The following is a 22720-nucleotide window of genomic DNA, read 5'->3' on the forward strand; positions in this document are numbered from 1 at the left end:
GCTGGGAGGGTGCTGGGACACCCCAAAACAGGGCTGGGAGGGTGCTAGGACCTGGGAAACCCCAAAAACAGGGCTGGGAGGGTGCTGGGACACCCCAGAATAGGGCTGGGGGGGTTCTGGGACCCGGGACACCCCAACACAGGGCTGGGAGGGTGCTGGGACTCAGGACATCCCAAAACAGGGCTGGGAGGGTGCTGGGACCTGGGAAACCCCAAAAACAGGGCTGGGAGGGTGCTGGGATACCCCAAAACAGGGCTGGGGGGGTTCTGGGACCCGGGACACCCCAAAACAGGGCTGGGAGGGTGCTGGGACACCCCAAAACAGGGCTGGGAGGGTGCTGGGACCCGGGACACCCCAAAACAGGGCTGGGAGGGTGCTGGGAACCGGGACACCCCAAAAACAGGGCTGGGAGGATGCTGGGACACCCCAAAACAGGGCTGGGAGGGTGCTGGGACCCGGGACACCCCAAAACAGGGCTGGGAGGTGCTGACCCGGGAAACCCCAAAAACAGGGCTGGGAGGGTGCTGGGACACCCCAAAACAGGGCTGGGAGGGTGCAGGGACACCCCAAAACAGGGCAGGGAGGATGATGGGACCTGGGAAACCCCAAAAACAGGGCTGGGAGGGTGCTGGGATACCCCAAAACAGGGCTGGGAGGGTGCAGGGACACCCCAAAACAGGGCAGGGAGGATGATGGGACCTGGAAAACCCCAAAAACAGGGCTGGGAGGGTGCTGGGATACCCCAAAAACAGGGCTGGGAGGATGCTGGGACCCGGGACACCCAAAACAGGGCTGGGAGGGTGCTGGGACACCCCAAAACAGGGCTGGAAGGGTGCTGGGGCCCGGGACACCCCAGCAGTCAGCACCTTCTCTCCGGGGGTCACCGAGATCCTCCAGACGCAGTGCATGTGCGCCGAGTATCCATTGGGGAATTCCGGCGAGGAGAAGTTGCCCTGGCTGTCCTGGAGCGTCTCCCCACAGGCTGCAGAGGGCGAAAATTTGGGGTTCAGACCCCTCAGGAGAAACCCCCAGCAGCAGGAAGGGCATCGCTGCCTTCACCCCCATCCCCAGCGCCTTTTCCCCCACCCGAATTCCCGGAAAATAAAACGGATCAGCGCCATCCCCATCCCTCCCTGGAGGGCTCCCGGCTCCTGGCACCCCTCGGGGCCGCGGCCGGCGGGGCAGGGGCGCTGCCGGAGCCCCGGGCCGTGCTCCGGGGCCAGCTCCGGGAGGGTTTCCCGGGAGCTGGCCCGTCTGGAAGCCGCACGGCTCCCGCGGCTCTCGGGGCGCCGAGGCGGCCGCCCCCCGTGCCCACCCTGCCGCTCGGAAGGTGAAACGGTGCCAAAAAATCCGCTCGAAAGCTGAACTCGCTGCTTTTTCCCCCCTCCTCGAAGTGGGGACACTCGTGAAGCTTTTTCGGGAGGGGCTTTTTCCCTTTTTTGTTTTATTTTCCCTTTGCTCCAAACGAATCGCTTTTCCTGCTCCCCTGAAGGCGGCACAGCCGCGGGGCCCCTGCCAAAGGTTTTTCCTCTTCCAGGCTGTTAATTAGCGGCTGGAATTAAGCGGGGAGAGCGCGGGAGCCAAACTCCTTGCAGATGTTGGCAGCACGGCCGCGGAACACGCGCCTGCAGCCGCGGGCACTGGTGCCAGCCACCCCCGTCCCCAGCCTGCGACAATGCCACCGCTGGCAGTCCCACTCCCAGAGCCCTGCCAGGTGACAGCGGAGCTCCGCTCGCCACCCGCTCCAGCCCCGCGGCGGATTTCGAGAGCTCCGATGGGATCGGGATGTCCCGTCCCGCGTCCCACCGCATCCAAACCCCGCTGCGGGGCCGGGCTGGGCTGGAAAAAGCTCCCGGAGGAGGCTCCGATCCCCCAGGGGGGTCTGCGGCCGGGGGATGCGCTCAGGGGATGCTCTGATCCCGGAGGATGCTCCTGGGGAATGGTTTTTGGGGGATTTGTCAGGGGGATGGTCTTGGAAGATCCTCTGGGGGGATGCTTTTCCCTGGAAGGATTCTCTTGTAGATGCTCTTGGAAGGATTTTTTGGGAGATGTTTTTGGGAGATGCTCTTTGAAGGATTTTTTGGGGGATGCTTTGCAGGAGGATCTGGGGGGAGACGCTCTTTGAAGGATTTTTTGGGACTTTTTTTTTTGGGAGATGCTCTTTGAAGGATTTTTTGGGAGATTTTTTTGGGAGACGCTCTTTGAAGGCTTTTTTGGGGGATGCTCTTGCAGGAGGATCTGGGGGGAGACGCTCTTCGAAGGATTTTTTGGGGGATGCTTTGCAGGAGGATCTGGGGGGAGACGCTCTTTGTAGGATTTTTCAAGAGTTTTTTTTTGGGAGATGCTCTTTGAAGGATTTTTTTGGGTGATGCTTTTCCCTTGAAGGATTCTCTTGTAGGAATTCTCTGGGGAGACGCTCTTTGAAGGATTTTTTGGGGGATGTTCTTGGAGGAGGATCTGGGGGGAGACGCTCTTTGAAGGATTTTTCAAGAGTTTTTTGGGAGACTCTCTTTGAAGGATTTTTTGGGACTTTTTTTTGGGAGATGCTCTTTGAAGGATTTTTTGGGGTGATGCTTTTCCCTTGAAGGATTCTCTTGTAGGAATTCTCTGGGGAGATGCTCTTTGAAGGATTTTTTGGGAGATGTTTTTGGGAGATGCTCTTTGAAGGCTTTTTTGGGGGATGTTCTTGGAGGAGGATCTGGGGGGAGACGCTCTTTGAAGGATTTTTCAAGAGTTTTTTGGGAGACTCTCTTTGTAGGATTTTTTGGGACATTTTTTTTGGGAGATGCTCTTTGAAGGATTTTTTGGGGGATTTTTTTTTGGGAGACGCTCTTTGTAGGATGCTCTTGAAGGATTTTTTTGGGGAATGCTCTTGGGGTGTGTTCTTGGGAGCTGCTCTGGGCAGGAGTGCTTTTTGGGGGATTTCTCCGGGGGATTTCTCCGGGGGATTTCTTTGGGGGGTTTCTTTGGGGGGTTTCTTTGGGGATTTTTTTGGGGGATTTCTCCGGAGGATTTATTTGTGGGATTTCTTTGGGGGATGTTCTTTGCTGGATGCTTTTTGGGGCATTTCTTTGGGAGATTTTTTTGCTGGATGTTCTTTGCTGGATGCTTTTTGGGCGATTTCTTTGGGAGATTATTTTTGGGGATGCTTTTGGAGGATTTTTTGAAGGCTGCTCCAAGAAGAGGCTCTAGGGAGGATTTTTTGGCACAACGCTCCGGGGGGATGCTCTTTTCTCGGAGGAACGGCAAGAGAGGGCAGCCAAGGACACCCTCACAGAGGCAGATTCTCCTCACAGCCCCCCAAAGTGCCACCCCGAGGTGGAGAAAACCACCTCGAGCGCTCTTTAGAGAATCCCACAGCGGCGAGGACCCCGAAACCACCGGGAACAGGGAATCCACCCGGGATGACGCCGCTTTCGCCGAGATTCGGGATGAAGATTTGCCAAGATTCCCGTTTCCCGAGGGTTTCCCGGGAAATACAAGCCCGGGGCTGCTCCGCCGGGCTCGGCGTGCCCTCGGGGTGGTGGCACTCACCTGGGCAGCGGTAGAGCTTGCGGGCCTGGGCGATGTCACCTTTGCTGAGCCGCGTCCTCTGGCCGATGGCGGGGCGGACGCCGTTCACGTCGTATTTGGGCAGGATGGTGTCCAGGAAGATGCCCCTGGGGCAGGAGAGGGATGAGCCGGGTGGGGATCACCAACCCTGCGGCCTCAACACCAGGGAAGGATGCTAAAAACAGCCTGGCTAATTAAAACAGCCTGGCTAATTAAAGCAGCTTGGCTAATTAAAGCTTGCGGGGCGGTGAGTCAGCGGGGACGTGTCCCCAGTGGAGTTGAGCGCCGCGGGGACAGCGATTCCCTGCTCCGGGAAGGGGTTTCATCCCACTCAGAATGCCAATGGAAATCATTTTTGGAGGGAATTAACCCCATCCACAGCTGGTAGCCATCCTCAGGGGTTGGGCCACTGTGTCCTTGTCCCCAGGATGTGAGGGGACAGCGGGGGACACCCCGGGGCCGTACCTGGAGAAGGTGTTCCTGGCGTAGTGCATGATGCTGTCGAAGTCGTAGGTCTCCCCCAGCGACTCCACCTCCTCCGGCTCCATCTTGAGGAAGTTGTATTCCTGCCCTGTGGAGGCCAGGACGGGGGCTCTGCCAGGGGGACCCCGATTTCGGCAGCACCCCACCGCAGGGATGAAGAAGAAGAGGAGGAGGAGGAGGAGGAGGAGGAGGAGGAGGGGGGAAGCTCGTCCCCACCTGGCTGGATGTTCTCCCGGATGATGGAGACGTGGTCATCCCGGTCGGGGCGCGTGTGCTCGTGCCAGAAGCCGATGACGTGGCCCAGCTCGTGCACCACGATGCCGAATTTGTCGCAGTTTTTGCCGATGGAGATGGCCTGGGGTCCCCCTCCTCGGCGACCCACGTAGGAGCAGCACCTGGAGGGGAGGAAGCAGGGGATTCCCAGCTCTCATCCCGGTGTTCCCCACCCTGGGGTATCAGGGCAGGGGTCCCACAAAACGTTGGGGGTGTGGGAATCACCCCGACACAGAACTTCATCCATCCTGCCCCAGTGAGGAGCTCCAGCCTCAGCTCTGCCTGGAAACCAGGAGAGCTCAGCCGCTGGCACGGGGTGGCACGGCACGGCATGGCTGCGCCAGCCCCGGATGCCGTGCCCCTTCTCCCATGGGTGCCCACCCAGCTCCCTGGAGCCACCCCTGCCCCTGCCCTGCAGCTGAGCTGCTCCAGCCCTGCATGCTGGACCTGGCTCAGGGTTTGCACCCACGCAGGGGCTCCCATTCCCGGGGAAATCCTCCTCCTCCCCACCATCTGCTCGGCCAGGGCCCTGCCCCGACGTGTGAAGATGCTGAGCTCGTCCAAACCCCTGTTTCCTTTGGCGCCCGCCCCGCTGCAAGCCCGGGCTGGTGCCGCGCCACCGACCTCATCCCCCGGCGGCGAGCGCCGAGCTCCGGCCCCTCCTGGACCCCAAACTCCCGGATCCCCCCCCAAAACCCAGCCCCGAACCCCCGGAGCAGCCCGGGGACGCACCCGCAGGGCCGGTAGGTGAACACGATGTAGCTGTCCTCGTCGTTGCGCTCCAGGAAGGTGACACAAGTGTGCTTCTCCCAGTGGCGCATGGCCTGCCGGAAGATGGCTCGCTGGCTGCCTGCGGAGGGGCGGCGAGCGGGGGGTCAGCGCGGCGGGGAAACTGAGGCACGGCGGGGTTGGGCACCCCTGGGTCAGCTGGCACTCACCGCTGAAGTTGCCGCTGATCACGTAGGGGATGACCCCGTCCGGCCACACTCGCTCGGGCCGGGACGTGGCGGCGCGGCGGCTCCGTGCCCGCTGCCGGCCCCGGTGCCCGGTGTGGCCCGGCCGGGCGACGGTGGCGTTGCTGCCTGTGGGGATGAGGGGGTCAACGAGGGTGGCCCCCGGGGATGGAGGCGGGCAGGGGGTGCCGGGGGCACGGCGGTACCTGAGGAGTTGGAGGGCAGGCGGGTGATGGTGTGACGGGCCAGGTCCACCACCCGCTCCACCTGGAAGAGCTGCAGGTCCTCCTCGTCCAGGGCGATGTCACCCAGGAAGGCGGCTGGGAGGGGAAGGGGAGCTGTGGGTCCTCCTTTGTGGATCCCAAATCCTTTCCACAGCCCCTCCACGCCTGGCAAGCCCCGAAGATGAAGGCAAACCCTTCCTCGTCCCCCTCCTCCTCCTCTCTCTCCTTCAGCTGAGCGTGCTGCTGGCCGGGCTCCCCCTGCTGCGCAGCAGCTGGAGCCAGCCCCGCTCTCACATCTGGATCGCATCAAAGCCATCCATCACTTCTTAGGGTTTCTATTATTATTTGTGTTGCAAGACCGCCTTTCTTTCCTCCGATTTTTCTGGCTTTAGGACCATTTTCCTGCCTGGCTCTTGCCTCCCAGCCCGGTGCGAGCTCCGGCAGCCCCGGGATGCTCCAACCAGCGACCTCGGAGCCATCTGCCAGCACGGAGCTTTCTTTCCCCCGATTTTTCTGGCTTTAGGACCCCTTTCCTGCCTGGCTCTTGCCCCCCAGCCCGGTGCGAACTCCGGCAGCCCCGGGATGCTCCAACCAGCGACCTCGGAGCCATCTGCCAGCACGGAGCTTTCTTTCCCCCGATTTTTCTGGCTTTAGGACCCCTTTCCTGCCTGGCTCTTGCCTCCCAGCCCGGTGCGAGCTCCGGCAGCCCCGGGATGCTCCAACCAGCGACCTCGGAGTCTTTGCCAGCGCCGAGCGGAGCCATCTGGGCCGGGAAGCTCCCGCTGCGCCAGCGCCCGCAGGAGCGGGGCCGGCCGTCTGCCGGGGCCGGGACCTCCCCTCCAACCCCCTTTAGCATCCCGGGGCTGGAGGACATAACCCTGCTCACAATCTTCCTCCTCATCCTCCTCCTCCTCCTCCTCCGGGACTCGGGACACGCGCGGTGCTCGGCCGGCCCCGAGCCCCGGGGACGCGGCGGCTCCTGAGGAAACACCGGGGTTGGGACACCCCCTCCAACCCCTTTTAGCATCCCGGGGCTGGAGGATATAACCCTGCTCACAACCCTTCCTCCTCCTCCTCCTCCTCCTCCTCCTCCTCCTCCGGGACTCGGGACACGCGCGGCTCCCGGTTCTTGGCCGACCCGAGCCCCGGGGACGCCGGGGCTGGCGGAGGTCAGGCCGCGGCTCCGGAGGTCGGGGTTGCTCAGCAGTTTTGGGGGTTCCTCAGCAGTTTTGGGGAGAGCGGAGGGTGCCTGCAACCCCCAGGCCTCGGCAGCCCTCGGGCCGGGCAGCGGTGGGATGAGGGCGAGCGGAGCCAGGGTCGCGCTCCGAGCGGTCAGCAAATGGATCCCAAAAGAGCCGCTGAGGATGAAGGCAAGGCGGGACAATCAGGATAACCCGGAGAGGCGCAGAAAACCGGCACGGGGTGAGAGGAGCAGCCACGGCATCAGAGGAGCAGAGTGGATCCCATCCCTTCCCACGGCCCCGAGCTCCAGCGGCGCTGCGGAGCTTTTTGGGGCGAAAGCGCCGCGGTTTGGGGCTGTCCCCAGCGCTGACCCGTGGGTGAATCCCACCGCGGGACGCTCCGGGGTGGAGAGCAGACCCGCGGCAGCGCCGAGGGAAGAGCAAACAAGCCGAGGCCGGCACCTCCCCTGGCTGGCAGCGACCTGCGGCTGGCACGGCCGGGCTGCAATTTGAGGGCAGAGCAGAGGCGGGGGCCGGGCCCGGCCTCCCCGCACCCTCCCCGGGCCCGGGAGAGACGTGTCCGAACGGGCAGCGCGGGGGAGGAGCGGGGCCGGGCAGCAGGACGAGCATCCCGTGCCAAGAGCTGCGTGGAAAGACAAGGGAAAGTTAAGCTCGCCGAGAGCCGAGCAAGCGCCGGCGGAGCCAAGTGATATAGAAACCATCTGTGAGGGATTTGGGAGACGTGAGAGAGCCGGGCACGCCAGCCCGGCGATGCGGGGCTGCTTTTCCCGGTGGTTGCAGGCGGCTGGGCACGGGGCACGGCGGACCCCGATGGGGCCGGGGGTGCCCCGGGGCCGGTGGGGATGCCCCGGAGCCGGGATGGATGCCCCGGGGCCGGGATGGATGCCCCGGGGCCGGGATGGGTGCCCCGGGGCCGGGATGGATGCCCCGGGGCCCGGGAGATGCCCCGGGCCGGGATGGGTGCCCTGGGGCCGGGATGGGTGCCCCGGGGCCGGGATGGGTGCCCCGGGGCCCGGGAGATGCCCCGGAGCCGGGATGGGTGCCCCGGAGCCGGGATGGGTGCCCCGGGGCCGGGATGGATGCCCCGGGGCCGGATGGGTGCCCCGGAGCCGGGATGGGTGCCCCGGGGCCGGGATGGATGCCCCGGGGCCCGGGAGATGCCCCCGAGCCGGGATGGATGCCCCGGAGCCGGTATGGGTGCCCTGGGGCCGGGATGGATGCCCCGGGGCCCGGGGGTGGCCCGGCAACCGGGGGATGCCCCGGGGCCGGGATGGGTGCCCCGGGGCCGGGATGGGTGCCCCGGGGCCCGGGAGATGCCCCGGAGCCGGGATGGATGCCCCGGGGCCGGGATGGGTGCCCCGGGGCCGGGATGGGTGCCCCGGGGCCCGGGAGATGCCCCGGAGCCGGGATGGGTGCCCCGGGGCCCGGGGGTGGCCCGGCAGCCGGGATGGGTGCCCCGGGGCCCGGGAGATGCCCCGGGGCCGGGATGGGCGCCCCGGGGCCGGGATGGGTGCCCCGGGGCCGGGATGGGTGCCCCGGGGCCCGGGAGATGCCCCGGAGCCGGGATGGATGCCCCGGGGCCGGGATGGGTGCCCCGGGGCCGGGATGGGTGCCCCGGGGCCGGGATGGGTGCCCTGGGGCCGGGATGGATGCCCCGGGGCCGGGATGGGTGCCCCGGCAGCCGGGATGGGTGCCCCGGGGCCGGGATGGGTGCCCCGGGGTCGGGATGGATGCCCCGGGGCCGGATGGGTGCCCCGGAGCCGGGATGGGTACCCCGGGGCCGGGATGGGTGCCCCGGGGCCGGGATGGGCGCCCCGGAGCCGGGATGGGTGCCCCGGGGCCCGGGGGTGGCCCGGCAGCCGGGATGGGTGCCCCGGGGCCGGGATGGGTGCCCTGGGGCCGGGATGGGTGCCCCGGGGCCGGGATGGGTGCCCCGGCAGCCGGGATGGGTGCCCCGGGGCCGGGATGGGTGCCCTGGGGCCGGGATGGGTGCCCCGGGGCCCGGGGGTGGCCCGGCAGCCGGGATGGGTGCCCCGGGGTCGGGATGGGTGCCCCGGGGTCGGGATGGGTGCCCCGGGGCCGGGATGGGTGCCCCGGGGCCCGGGGGTGCCCCCGCAGCCATCCCTGCACGGACACGCCGGGGCCGAGCCCAGAGTGTGGCATTGAGAAATTCCGGGGTGCTTCGGGCTCCAGTCACGTCCTCCTCCCACTCGCTCCCCGTTCACCCGTGGGATGAGGCGACACGTGGGGTGTTTTGGGGGGTCTCTGCTGGACAAAAGCCCCCAGACTCTGGGAAGATCCCCGAGGGGCTTCCCTGGGGAGGCCGCCACGCTGCTGTCACTTGCTGCAAGAGAGGGGGACCCCTGAAAGTGAGGGGGACCCCTGAAAGTGAGGGGGACCCTCTGAAAGAGAGGGTGACCCCTGAAAGTGAGGGGGACCCCCTGCAAATGAGGGGGACCCCTGCAAGAGAGTGGGACCCCTGCAAGTGAGGGGGACCCCTGAAAGTGAGGGGGACCCCTGAAAGTGAGGGGGACCCTCTGCAAGCAAAGGGGACCCCTGCAAGTGAGGGGGACCCCTGAAAGTTATGGGAACCCTCTGCAAGAGAGGGGGACCCCTGCAAGTGAGGGGGACCCCCTGCAAGTGAGGGAGACCCCTACAAGTGAGGGAGACCCCTGCAGGTGAGGGGGGCCCCCTGCAGGTGAGGGGGACCCCCTGAAAGTTATGGGAACCCTCTGCAAGAGAGGGGGACCCCTAGAAAGTGAGGGGGACCCCCTGCAAATGACAGGACCCCCTGAAAATGAGGGGGACCCCCTACAAGTGAGGGGGGCCCTCTGCAAGCAAAGGGGACCCTCTACAAGTGAGGGGGACCCCCTGAAAGTGAGGGGGACCCCTGAAAGTTATGGGAACCCTCTGCAAGAGAGGGGGACCCCCTGCAAGAGACGGGGACCCCTGAAAGTGAGGGGGACCTTCTACAAGTGAGGGGGACCCCCTGAAAGTGAGGGGGACCCTCTACAAGTGAGGGGGACCCCCTGCAACTGAGGGGGACCCTCTGCCACCGGGGAGGATGCGGTGCCCGGGTTGAGGATGCGGTGCCTGGGGGGAGGATGCGGTGCCAGGTTGAGGATGCGGTGCCAGGGGGAGGATGCGGTGCCCGGAGGGAGGATGCGGTGCCGGGGGGAGGATGCGGTTGTAGCAGGGAGGATGCGGTACCGGGGGAGGATGCGGTGCCCGGGTTGAGGATGCGGTGCCAGTTTGAGGATGCGGTGCCAGGGGGAGGATGCGGTTGTAGCAGGGAGGATGCAGTGCCAGGGGGAGGATGCGGTGCCAGGGTTGAGGATGCGGTTGTAGCAGGGAGGATGCGGTGCCAGGGGGAGGATGCGGTGCCGGGGGGAGGATGTGGTGCCAGGGATGAGGATGCGGTGCCAGGGGGGAGGATGCGGTGCCAGGGGGAGGATGCGGTGCCAGGGGGAGGATGCGGTTGTAGCAGGGAGGATGCGGTGCCCGGAGGGAGGATGCGGTACCGGGGGAGGATGCGGTGCCCGGGTTGAGGATGCGGTACCGGGGGAGGATGCGGTGCCAGGGGGAGGATGCGGTGCCCGGAGGGAGGATGCGGTGCCAGGGGGAGGATGCGGTCCCAGGGTTGAGGATGCAGTGCCAGGGTTGAGGATGCGGTGCCAGGGGAAGGATGCAGTGCCCGGGGGGAGGATGCGGTGCCAGGGGGAGGATGCGGTGCCAGGTTGAGGACGCGGTGCCAGGGTTGAGGATGCGGTGCCAGGGTTGAGGATGCGGTGCCAGGTTGAGGACGCGGTGCCAACAGGGAGGCTGTGGTGCCAGCGGGACGCCAGCCCCAAGGCCACGCGTGGGGCACGGAGCAGTCGGGAGTGGAGAAAAGACGGGGGGACCATGCCAGCTCCATCCTTGCCCACCCGTGCCACCCCCCGGAGCCCACCCAGCCCTGCGGGCGCTGCTCCGCGGAGCTTTTCCCCCTGGCAGCCGGGAGCTGGCTCAGCCCCTCCTCTCCGCTCTTTGACTTTTTGCGCCGGCTTTTCTCGGAACGGTGATGCAACCGCGGGGCTGAAGTTTTGGACAAACAAAGTTTTTCCCTGGCACCCCGGGCCAAACCCATCCCGACCCCACGGGCACCTCCTGCCCGCTCGGAGCTCCCTGGATGCCCCTCGGGGGTCCGGGATGCAGGAGCTCAGCATCCCCCCGGGCAAGGTGAGCCGGGCCGGAGCTCTCTGGCGTCGCTGGGATTTTGGGATGAGCCTGACCTCGGGCCCCGCCAAGGTTAGGAAGCGTGTTGCAGGAGAAACGCGATAAACCAGGGGATAAACCAGGAGATAAACCAGGAGATAAACCAGGGTATAAACCAGGGGATAAACCAGGAGATAAACCAGGCGATAAACCAGGGGATAAACCAGGGGATAAACCAGGAGATAAACCAGGGGATAAACCAGGAGATAAACCAGGGGATAAACCAGGGTATAAACCAGGGGATAAACCAGGGGATAAACCAGGGGATAAACCAGGGGATAAACCAGGGGATAAACCAGGCGATAAACCAGGAGATAAACCAGGAGATAAACCAGGGGATAAACCAGGGGATAAACCAGGGGATAAACCAGGGGATAAACCAGGGGATAAACCTGGCCGGGGAGCGAACGCGGCGTTCCGCTGGGCCGGGACAAGCAAACACAGCCCCGGGGAAGCCTTGGCAGGGCGGGCGGCGGATAAACAGCGCGGGGTCAGATTCCAGCTCCGGCCGCGGCAGGGGAGGCTCCGTGCGTGCTGCAGGGCAGGAGGGACCCTCACCCCGGCCAAAATCCCACCAGAGAGTGGGAAAAATCCTCCTGTGGGTGCCCATGAAGGACACCAGGCAGGAGAGACCCTCACCCCAGCCAAAATCCCACCAGAGAGTGGGAAAAATCCTCCTGTGGGTGCCCATGAAGGACACCAGGCAGGAGAGACCCTCATCCCTGTCAAAATCCCACCAGAGAGTGGGAAAAATCCTCCTGTGGGTGCCCATGAAGGACACCAGGCAGGAGAGACCCTCATCCCTGCCAAAATCCCACCAGAGGGTGGGAAAAATCCTCCTGTGGGTCTCAGCAGGGCTTGAAGGACAGGAGGGACCCTAATCCCTGTAAAGATCCCACAAGAGGTGGGGAAAGATCCTCCTGTGGGTCTCAGCAGCCCATGAAGGCCACCAGGCAGGAGAGACCCTCATCCCTGTGAAGATCCCACAACAGGGTGGGAAAAATCCTCCTGTGGGTGTCAGCAGGGCTCGAAGGACAGGAGACCCTCACCCCAGTGAAGATCCCACCAAAGGCACCAGGTGGGAAATCCCCACAGCCGTGTCCCACAGGTGCTCGCAGGCTCCCGAGCAGGAGGGTTCCCATCCCTGCGTGGGTGCCAGGAGCCCTCCCAGGGCGCTGTGGGCAGCGTGGGCCCAGCCCAGGATCCCCTCCGAGCTCCAGCAGCTCCATCCCAGCATCCCAAAGTGGTGGGAAGGACGGATAAATAGAATTATTCCCAATAGTACAGCCAGGATGGAAACAATCCTCCCCGCTGGATGGACAACACCCTTACCTACAGGTAGGTCCAAAAGTCAAATGGACTGTTCCATCTCAAGCCCCAAAATGTTCATCCCACACCTGTAACCCTCCCCTGAAACATCAGGAGTCTGTGACCCCATTGGCCCAAGTCTTGTTCCAGTCCACCTTGAAGCCCCTCTGAGGGGCCAGACGCCCTTTTGGAACTCCTCCTCCTCTTCTTCTTCCCCTCTCTTGGAACTCCTCCTCCTCTTCTTCTCCTCTCTTGAAACTCCTCCTCTTCTTCTCCTACTTCTCCTTCTTCTTCTTCTTCTTCTTCTTCTACTTCTTCTTCTTCTTCTTCTTCTTCTTCTTCTTCCTCTTCTTCTTCTTCTTCTTCTTCTTCTTCTTCCCCTCTCTTGGATCTTCCCCTCTTTTGGAACTCCTCCTCTTCTTCTTCCCCTCTCTTGGAACTCCTCCTCTTCTTGTTCTTCTCTCTTGGAACTCCTCCTCCTCCTCTTCTTCTCCTCTCTTGGAACTCCTCCTCCTCTTCCTCTTCTCCTCTCTTGGAACTCCTCCTCCTCTTCCTCTTCTCCTCTCTTGGAACTCCTCCTCTTCTTCTTCTTCTTCTCCTCTCTTGGAACTCCTCTCTCTTGGAATCCCGGCTCTCTTGGAACTCCCACCCTCTCCTGGAGCATCCTCTTGTCTCCCCTCCCCATCCCAGTCCGGCAGCTCCAAGCAGGACCTTTCTCCATCCCTAATAAACCTGATATCCCAAGAGCAGCCTCCAGAGCTCTCTCATCTCCATCCATCCACCCAAACCCTCCCGGAGCCCAGCGCTCCCTTCACCAAACCCCGGAGCGATCCCCGAGCATCCCTCCCGCCGCCGGCAGGATTTGGGATGCGGCAGGAAGCAGGGACGGAACCGCTCTGCCCCAGCCGGGCACGGGATGGAAGCGAGACCCGAAATAGGCGCGGCCCGGCTGGGCCCGGGGTTTGGGAAGCCGCGGAGCCACCGGAGCAGCGTCCCTCGGGCTCCCGGAGCTTTAAATATGTCAGGAATGCTCCTCGCACCGCCCCTCGCCCCCGCACGCCGGCCCAGCTGCGCGGCAGAGCGGGGCCGCGGCCCGGGAGGGGGACCCCTCTGCTCCGGGGGTCCCCTGACCCCGGGGGTCTGCTTTGGGGGGTCCCCTGGCCCCGGGGGTCTGTTCTGGGGGGGTCCCCTGGCCCTGGGGTCTGCTCTGGGGGTCCCCTGGCCCCGGGGGTCTGCTCCGGGGGTCCCCTGGCCCCGGGGGTCTGCTTTGGGGGGGTCCCTGGCCCCGGGGGTCTGCTCCGGGGGTCCCCTGGCCCCGGGGGTCTGCTTTGGGGGGGTCCCTGGCCCCGGGGGTCTGCTCTGGGGGTCCACTGGCCCCGGGGGTCTGTTCTGGGGGGTCCCCTGGCCCCGGGGGTCTGTTCTGGGGGGGGTCTCCTGGCCCCGGAGTCTGCCCTGCCCTCTGCTCCGGGGGTCCCCTGACCCCGGGGGTCTGCTTTGGGGGGGTCCCCTGGCCCTGGGGGTCTTCTCTAGGGGTCCCCTGGCCCTGGGGGTCTGCCCTGCCCTCTGCTCTGAGGGTCCCCTGACCCCGGGGGTCTGCTTTGGGGGGGGTCTCCTGGCCCCGGGGTCTGCTCTGGGGGGTCCCCTGGCCTCGGGGGTCTGCTCTGCCCTCTACTCTGGGGGTCCTCTGACCCCGGGGGTCGGCTCAGGGGGGGTCCCCTGGCCCTGGGGGTCTGCCCTGCCCTCTGCTTTGGGGGTCCCCTGGCCCCGGGGGTCTGTTCTGGGGGGGTCCCCTGGCCCCGGGGGTCTTCTCTGGGGGTCCCCTGGCCCCGGGGGTCTGTTCTGGGGGGGTCTCCTGGCCCCGGAGTCTGCCCTGCCCTCTGCTTTGGGGGTCCCCTGGCCCCGGGGGTCTTTTCTGGGGGGGTCCCCTGGCCCCGAGGGTCTGCCCTGCCCGTGGCAGGGATGGGCTGGGGAGGTGGGAGGGTGCCGAGCATCCCAGGTTTTGGGCATCCCGGGGTTTGGGCATCCCGGGGTTTGGGCATCCCGGGGTTTGGGCATCCCGGGGTTTGGGCATCCCGGGGTTTGAGCATCCCGGGCTTTGGGTATCCCGGGGTTTGGACATCCCGGGGTTTGAGCATCCCGGGGTTTGGGCATCCCGGGGTTTGAGCATCCCGGGTTTTGGGGGCTGGGGGCAGCAGCCGGGTCCCCGCAGGGAGACCCCCGGGACAGCGAGGACAGGACGGAGGGGAAGCAGCCCCGGTGCAGCCCCCGGCCCGGCGCAGCCCCTCTCCCGGTGCCCCTCGCCGCCGGGGGAGCGAGGGGGAGCAGCCAGCCTGGAAACGCCGGCCCGAGCAGTGTTTGCTTTCCCAGAGCCCCTTCCGAGCAGCGCAGCAGGCACAAAGCCGGAATTCAAACCTCGGAGGCCGAGGCTGGGAGCCAGGCCAGCTCACGGCCCCTGTGCAGGCGTGGGGAAACTGAGGCACGGGGAGATAAAGCCACGGGGCGACCCCCAAGAGCTCAGATATCCCTCACGGCCGTCCCCCACCTCCTGCTTCCCGCCTGGAGCATCCTTATCGCAGCTGGAGCTTTTGGGATGCCCGGGGCCGTGCCAGCACCCAGCGGATGGGGAAGGCAGAGAGGCTCCAGCGCGACACCCGAGGTGGAGGGACGATCCCAATCCCGAATTCCCAACGGTGCGAGGAGCATCCTCCCTCCGCCAATGATCCCAATCCCGAATTCCCAACGGTTCAGGAGCATCCTCCCTCCGCCAATGATCCCAATCCCGAATTCCCAACAGTGCGAGGATCATCCTCCCTCCGCCAACGATCCCAATCCCGAATTCCCAACGGTGCGAGGAGCATCCTCCCTCTGCCAGTGATCCCAATCCCGAATTCCCAACGGTGCGAGGCGCATCCTCCCTCCGCCAACGATCCCAATCCCGAATTCCCAACGGTGCGAGGTGCATCCCAATCCCGAATTCCCAACGGTGCGAGGTGCATCCCAATCCCGAATTCCCAACGGTGTGAGGTGCATCCCAATCCTGAATTCCCAATGGTGCAAGGAGCATCCTCCCTCCGCCAACGATCCCAATCCCGAATTCCCAACAGTGCGAGGATCATCCTCCCTCCGCCAACGATCCCAATCCCGAATTCCCAATGGTGCGAGGATCATCCTCCCTCTGCCAATGATCCCAATCCCGAATTCCCAACGGTTCAGGTGCATCCTCCCTCCACCAATGATTCCAACCCCAAATTCCCAACAGTGCGAGGCGCATCCTCCCTCCGCCAACGATCCCAATCCCGAATTCCCAATGGTTCAGGTGCATCCCAATCCTGAATTCCCAATGGTGCGAGGATCATCCTCCCTCTGCCAGTGATCCCAATCCCGAATTCCCAACGGTGCGAGGCACATCCTCCCTCCACCAACAATCCCAATCCCGAATTCCCAACGGTGCGAGGTGCATCCCAATCCCGAATTCCCAATGGTGCGAGGCACATCCTCCCTCTGCCGACGATCCCAATCCCGAATTCCCAATGGTGCGAGGCACATCCTCCCTCTGCCAACGATCCCAATCCCGAATCCCCTCTGGTTCAGGCACATCCTCCCTCCGTCACCGATCCCAACCCCAAATTCCCAACGGTGCAAGGATCATCCTCCCTCTGCCAATGATCCCAATCCCGAATTCCCAACGGTGCGAGGAGCATCTCAATCCTGAATTCCCAACGGTGCGAGGAGCATCCTCCCTCCGCCAATGATTCCAGCCCCAAATTCCCAATGGTGCGAGGTGCATCCTCCCTCCGCCAATGATTCCAATCCCAAATTCCCAACGGTGCGAGGCGCATCCTCCCTCTGTCAACGATCCCAATCCCGAATTCCCTCCGGTGCGAGGTTTGGGAGGGGGAGGGATGGTTGGAGCACTCCAGCGGAGCCTTTTCCTTCTGGTCCTCTTCTTCCGTGACAGCAAAGGGAGGAAAAAGCCTCCTGCAAGGCTTGGGAAAAATCCTCCCCAAAAAAATAAAAATAAAATCCCCCCCAAACATCCGCTCTGGAGGATGCCAACAGCGGGGCACGCCGGAGCCCCGGGACGGAAGGAGGTCCCCAATCCCCTCTGATCCCCAGGTCACCGAGGAAAACACATCCCGGGCCAAGAGCGCCGGTCCCTGCGCAAGGGAGAGCTGCTGGAAAGGAAAATATTTGGGAATTGCAGCGCCACGGGAATGTCGCGGGGGTTGTTGTCGCTTTGGAGAGGAGCCTGGTGGCAACGAATGGATTTGGGGACGGGCCCTGGCACCCAGCTCCACACGCGTGGGGCATCCCTGGATCTTCTGTCCCGGTTTCTGCTCTGTCTCCGGCATCTCGAGATGTCCCCACGCCGTCCCCACGCGCGTTTATTTGGGAATTGCAGCGCCATGGGAATGTCGCGGGGGTTGTTGTTGCTTTGGAGAGGAGCCTGGTGGCAGCGAATGGATTTGGGGACGGGCCCTGACACCCAGCTCCACACGCGTGGGGCATCCCTGGATCTTCTGTCCCGGTTTCTGCTCTGTCTCCAGCAACTCGGGATGTCCCCACGCCGTCCCCACGTGCGTTTATTTGGGAATTGCAGTGCCACGGGAATGTCGTGGGGGCTGTTGTCACTTTGGAGAGGAGCCTGGTGGCAGCGGGGACGGGGAATGGATTTGGGGATGGGCCCTGGCGCCCAGCTCCACACGCGTGGGGCATCCCTGGATCTTCTGTCCCGGTTTCTGCTCTGTCTCCTGCATCTCGGGATGTCCCCACGCCGTCCCCACGCGCGTTTTGCCACCCCAAATTCGCCAGCAGCGACCTCCCGCATCCCTCGGCCGGGGGATAAGCGGCACCTCCGCCTCCCACGGCTCGGGGGGACGCACCGGGAGCCTTTTTTCTCTCCAGAGACCCCCAAAAATCCTCAGCAGAGCCACGGGCAAGCAGGAGGACACGATGCCGCCCGGAAAACACCCATCCCCGGGAGAAATTTTGGGGAAACCCCCAGGGCGAGCCATCCTCCCTCGTCTCCCCGCGTCCCCCCCTCTCGGCCGCTTTGTTCTCCCCGGCTCTCCCCGGCTCCTTCCCGGCCATTTGCGTTTCCCAGCCCCGGGATAAAGGCTCAGGAAGCGGCGTCTCCCCCCTGGGCACGACCCGGCGGCGTGAATCAGCGGCCGAGGCGTTTCCCAGGAGCCGGGGGAGGGAGGGCAGCGGGGAGCGAGCCCCCCGACCCCGCCGTGGCACCCCGGGCCCCCGCCGGAGGATGCCGCCGAGCCGAACGGGTGATTACACAAAGATAAAAGCAAACCCCGGCACGGGTTGGAGATTTCCAAAGTTTGCCGAGCCCTGAACCTCAGGCCTCCCGCCGGCTCCGCGGGTGGATTTTTTAGCCTGCATGAATAAGTGACATAAAACGGCTGGAAAATATTTTTGGGCAGCTTGACAAGTGTGACTGCAAGCAGTAGCCCGGGCTGGCTACGCCTGGAAAGTGGAATCTAGGTGAAATCCCAGCGGCTGGAGAACTCCAGGCACGGCTGGGGGAGCTCCTGCAGCCGGGAAAAGGGAGTTCAGACCCCCCAACCCCACCCGTGTGTCCCGTGGTTCTGCCACGCAGGTGATGCTGAGCTCCCCGTGGGAGTTTGGGATGGAAAATTCCCCCAAAAACCATCTCTGGGGGGCTGTGTGACCCCCAAAGACTCTGCCATGCTGATGCTGAGCTCCCCATGGGAGTTTGGGATGGAAAATCCCCCCAAAATCCCACTCTGGGGGGCTGTGTGACCCCCAAAATCTCTACCCCCCGTGTTGTCCTCCCCATGGGTGATGGAATGCCGGGCAGGGTGGGGTTTCAGTCCCCCAGTTTAACCAAGCACCCCAAAATGTGGATGTGGAGCTGAGCCGGGGTACACGGCGGGTTCCATCCCCCACCCCCGCTGCTGGGGGCACCCGAGGGGTCCCGGCTCGCACCCCAAAACTGCTGAGCGAGCCCCGGGCGGGCCGGGATGAGGCACAGCGATCCCCGAGCTGGCCGGGATGAGGCACAGCGAGCCCCGGGATGGTCGGGATGAGGCAGAGGAGCCCCGGGCGGGCCGGGATGAGGCAGAGCGGGCCCCGGGCTGGCCGGGATGAGGCAGAGGAGCCCCGGGATGAGGCACAACGAGCCCCGGGATGGCCGGGATGAGGCTCAGCGAGCCCCGGGATGAGGCACAGCGAGCCCCGGGATGGCCGGGATGAGGCAGAGGAGTCCCGGGATGGCCGGGATGAGGCAGAGGAGCCCCGGGATGAGGCACAACGATCCCCGGGATGAGGCAGAGGAGCCCCGGGATGAGGCACAACGATCCCCGGGATGAGGCACAGCGAGCCCCGGGCTGGCCGGGATGAGGCAGAGGAGCCCCGGGATGAGGCAGAGGAGCCCCGGGATGAGGCACAACGAGCCCCGGGATGGCCGGGATGAGCCACACCGAGCCCCGGGGCCGCTGGCCCGGCGCGGCTCGGGGCGGTGGGAGCCGTTCCAGCCCCACTTTTCCCAACCGGAGATCCGACCCGGATCTGACCCGGCGGCTGCTCCCGGGCACCGAGACCTGACCGGGTGAAGGGAAACCGGGGCCACGGGCGGTTCCTTCCGCCCCGGGGCTGCTCCAAGGGCTGCGTCTCCCCGCGGTTTTCCCGTTTTGGCATCTTTGGAAGCGACGCGGCGGCACCGGAGGCTCTTCCCCTTCCGCTGGCACCGCTGCGGACGGGTGGCATCACCGGGGTGGCCGGCGAGCCGCGGGCAGCCGGTGGCCTCAGGAGACCTCTGGCATCAGGAGTACAAATCCCTCTGCCGGTGTTTTCCCTCCCCGGAGCCACGGAGGTGGCGGAATTTCGGTGTTTGGTTCCTTTCTCCCCGGTACCGATCCCGGTCTCCCCCAGTCCTGTTCTGTTCTCCCCGGTACCAATCTCGGTCTTCCCCGGTTCCGTTCCATTCCCCGGTATCGATCCCGGTCTTCCCCGGTTCTGTTCCATTCCACGGTACCGATCCCGGTCTCCCCCGGTCCTGTTCCCTCCTCCCCGGTACCGATACTGGTCTGCCCCGGTTCTGTTCCGTTCTCCCCGGTACCGATTCCAGTCTCCCCCGGTCCTGTTCCATTCCACGGTACCGATCCCGGTCTCCCCTGGTCCTGTTCTGTTTTCGGTACCGATCCTGGTCTCTCCCCAGTCCTGTTCCATTCCACGGTACCGATCCAGGTCTCCCCGAGTCCTGTTCCATTCCCCGGTACCGATCCAGGTCTCCCCCGGTCCTGTTCCATTCCCCGGTACCGATCCCGGTCTCCCCGGTCCTGTTCCATTCCCCGGTACCGATCCAGGTCTCCCCGGTCCTGTTCCATTCCCCGGTACCGATCCCGGTCTCCCCGGTCCTGTTCCATTCCCCGGTACCGATCCTGGTCTCTCCCAGTCCTGTTCCATTCCCCGGTACCGATCCCGGTCTCCCCCGGTTCTGTTCCATTCCCCGGTACCGATCCAGGTCTCCCCGGTCCCGTTCCGTATTCCCGGTACCGATCCCGAATTTCTGGCACTGCCCAGATCCCGGGGGTGGGGGTGCGGGGGGGGAATCTCAACACCCCAAATCTGAACCCAACCCTGGCACGGGATAACGGGGTGGGGTTCGGGGGGATGCCGGGGGGTTCCGGCTCCTCGGAAAACCGAATTTCATCATCTCGGTCCTGCGGAGCCAAACGAGGGCGAATCCCCGGCTCGCTCCGTGCGTGGCAGGGCCTGATCCCGCCCCCCACTCCCGTAATTCAATTAATCCCATCGGGATCTCATAAAGGCAGCACGGGAAGGGGGGAAAGGGGGCAAGAACCGGGCCCGGGTGGCGAAGAGGAGACGGCGGAAAACTCGTGGAGCGGGCGGAGGAGCCGGAGGAAGCGGGAGCGGAGGGAAGGCTCCAGCCGGCTCTGCCCGGACGGTTTTGCAAGCTCTGCTGTTTCAGCCCGGGAGGGCAGGAAGGGAAGGATTTTTGGCCAGAAAAAAGCCCTCGTGTAGACAGAGTTCTATCAACAGCCGCCTCGCAGCGCAGACAATGCCAGCACAGAGAAACGTGATCCCCCCGCGCCAGACCCCGGCCCTCGCAGCGGGCTCAGCCCCGCGCGGCCCTCCCGTGCCTCAGTTTCCCCCCTCCCCAAATCCTTCCATCCCCTTCAGCTCGCGCTGGGAGACGGTGCTGCCCCCCACCCCCCCCCCAACCCAGCACCCAGTTTGTTCCCAGCTCTTCCAAAAGCTGGGGAGCAGCTCCGAACCCCCTGTCCCCGGCACGGGGGGACCCCAGCCCGCGGTGGCACCTCCCGGGTGTCCCGAGGGGGACGAGCTTTGGCTGCGGGCTGGGGGAGAGGGAGAAAACCAAGGGGTGCAGGGGTGGGGGGTGGGATGGGGGTGTGGGTGCAGGGGTGGGGGTGTGGGGGGTGGGATGGGGGTGTGGGTGCAGGGATGGGGGTGCAGAATGCGGGGGGCGGGATGGGGGTGTGGGTAAAGGGATGGGGGGTGGGATGGGGTTGTGGGTTCAGGGATGGGGGTGCGGGTTCAGGGATAGGGGTGCAGAGTGTGGGGGGCGGGATGGGGGTGCAGGGCGGGATGGGGGTGTGGGTTCAGGGGTGGGGGGTGGGATGGGGTTTTGGGTTCAGGGATGGAGGTGTGGGTTCAGGGATGGGGTGTGCAGAGTGTGGGGTTTGGGATGGGGGTGTGGGTTCAGGGATGGGGGTGCAGAATGCGGGGGGCGGGATGGGGGTGCGGGGTGGGATGGGGCTGCGGGTTCAGGGGTGCGGGTTCAGGGATGGGGGTGCAGGATGGCTCCGGCTCTGTGCTGGCGTGCGATGGAGAAGGGGGCTGGGATGTGGGGCTGGGGGCTCCCCACCGCCTTTGACAGCTGCCAGTGCAGCCAGGACCGGGCAAGGAAAGCGGGGCGCCGGGCCAGCCCCCCCTGCTCCTCACCCTAAGTACAACCAGATGCATCCCGGAGCGGGACCGGCCGCTGCTCCTCCCGGAGCCCGAGCGGCCGGCACTCCCGGGCCCGGGCCGGCGGAGCCGAGTTCCGCCGTGCGGAGCCCGAAGTGCGTGCGGGGCTCACTCACACTCGCCACGCTCACCCCGCACTCAGCCCCGCACTCGTCCCCCGCGCTCCCCTTTGTCCGCCGCGCATCCCCCCGCTCCTACCGGCTTTGCAGGGGTCCTTGTAGTCCAGGGGCTCCTCGTCCTCCTCCTCTTCCTCCAGCACGTAGGAATAGTCCGGGAAGCGCAGGGCCCGGGCCACGAGCAGGCAGAGGAGCAGCCCGCAGCTCCGCAGCCCGGCCATGGCTCCGGCCGCCGTTTTTTTTTTCCTCCTCTCTTCCCTCTTTCCTTCCCTTCTTCGCCTTTTTTTTTTTTTTTTTCCCTCTCTCTCTCTCCCTTTTTTTTTTTTTTTTTTTAGGGAAATGAGATCTGGCGGGGGCGGGTTCAAGCGCGGAGCTCGGCCCCTGCAGCCCCGGGCGCACGGCTCGGAGCGGGGCCAGCGCCGGGGGGGCGGCGGGGACGGACGGGCCGCGGCGGGGACCGGGCCCGCAGCCCCCGCTCCCGGCCCTCCGCGGCCGCCGGGCCCGCTCCTGCACCCCCCGGGCCGGGGCTGTCCCGTCCCGCCCCGTCCTGCACCCTCCGGGTCCCGTTTCCTATGCCCCGGTACCGATCGTGCTCTCTCCGGTACCGGCCCATATCCCCGGTACCGATCCCGGCCTCCCCCGCTCCTGTTCCATTCCCCGGTACCGATCCTGGTCTCCCCGGTACCAATCCCGGTCTCCCCGGTACCGATCCCGGCCTCCCTCAGTCCTGTTCCATTCCCCGGTACCAATCCCGGTCTCCCCGGTACTGTTCCATTTTCCCGGTACCGATCCCGGTCCCCCCAATCCCATTCCATATTCCCAGACCCAATCCCGGTCTCCTCCAGTCCTGTTCCATTTTCGGTACCGATCGCGGTCTCGCCCAGTCCTGTTCCTTTTTCCTGGTACCAATCCCGATCTCCCTGGTACTTTCCATTCCCCGGTACCGATCCTGGTCTCCCCGGTCCTGGTCCATTTTCCCGTTACCGATCCCGGTCTCTCACGATTCCATTCCCTATTCCCGGTACTGATCCTGTTCTCCCCCGGTCCCGTTCCCTATTCCCGGTACCAATCCCGGTCTTCCTGGTACTTTCCATTCCTGGTCCCGATCCCGGTCTCCCTGGTCCCGTTCTGTATTCCCGGTACCAATCCCGATCTCCCTGGTACTTTCCATTCCCCGGTACCGATCCTGGTCTCCCCGGTCCTGGTCCATTTTTCCGTTACCGATCCCGGTCTCTCACGATCCCGTTCCCTATTCCTGGTTCTGATCCTGTTCTCCCCCGGTCCCGTTCCCTATTCCCGGTACTGATCCTGTTCTCCCCCGGTCCCGTTCCCTATTCCCGGTACCAATCCCGGTCTTCCTGGTACTTTCC

General features: G+C 65.0%; 1 protein-coding gene across 2 annotated transcripts in view; it reads right to left on the reverse strand.

Annotated features, from left to right (window-relative positions):
- Positions 1 to 21630, reverse strand: part of BMP1 (bone morphogenetic protein 1) — a 35438-nt gene extending 13808 nt beyond the window's left edge. For both annotated transcript variants that reach the window (XM_077789255.1, XM_077789256.1), the window contains exons 1-8: positions 21433 to 21630; positions 5468 to 5581; positions 5247 to 5390; positions 5041 to 5158; positions 4252 to 4430; positions 4018 to 4123; positions 3535 to 3659; positions 867 to 982 (exon numbers count right to left, since the gene is read on the reverse strand). In XM_077789255.1, coding sequence (XP_077645381.1) covers positions 867 to 982; positions 3535 to 3659; positions 4018 to 4123; positions 4252 to 4430; positions 5041 to 5158; positions 5247 to 5390; positions 5468 to 5581; positions 21433 to 21571 — 1041 coding nt within the window. In that variant the 5' untranslated portion in view covers positions 21572 to 21630. The remainder of the gene's footprint in view (positions 1 to 866; positions 983 to 3534; positions 3660 to 4017; positions 4124 to 4251; positions 4431 to 5040; positions 5159 to 5246; positions 5391 to 5467; positions 5582 to 21432) is intronic.
- Between the last annotated feature and the right edge of the window lie 1090 nt (positions 21631 to 22720).

This window comes from Lonchura striata, chromosome 32, assembly GCF_046129695.1.
Source record: "Lonchura striata isolate bLonStr1 chromosome 32, bLonStr1.mat, whole genome shotgun sequence".
Taxonomy (NCBI): Eukaryota; Metazoa; Chordata; class Aves; order Passeriformes; family Estrildidae; genus Lonchura; species Lonchura striata.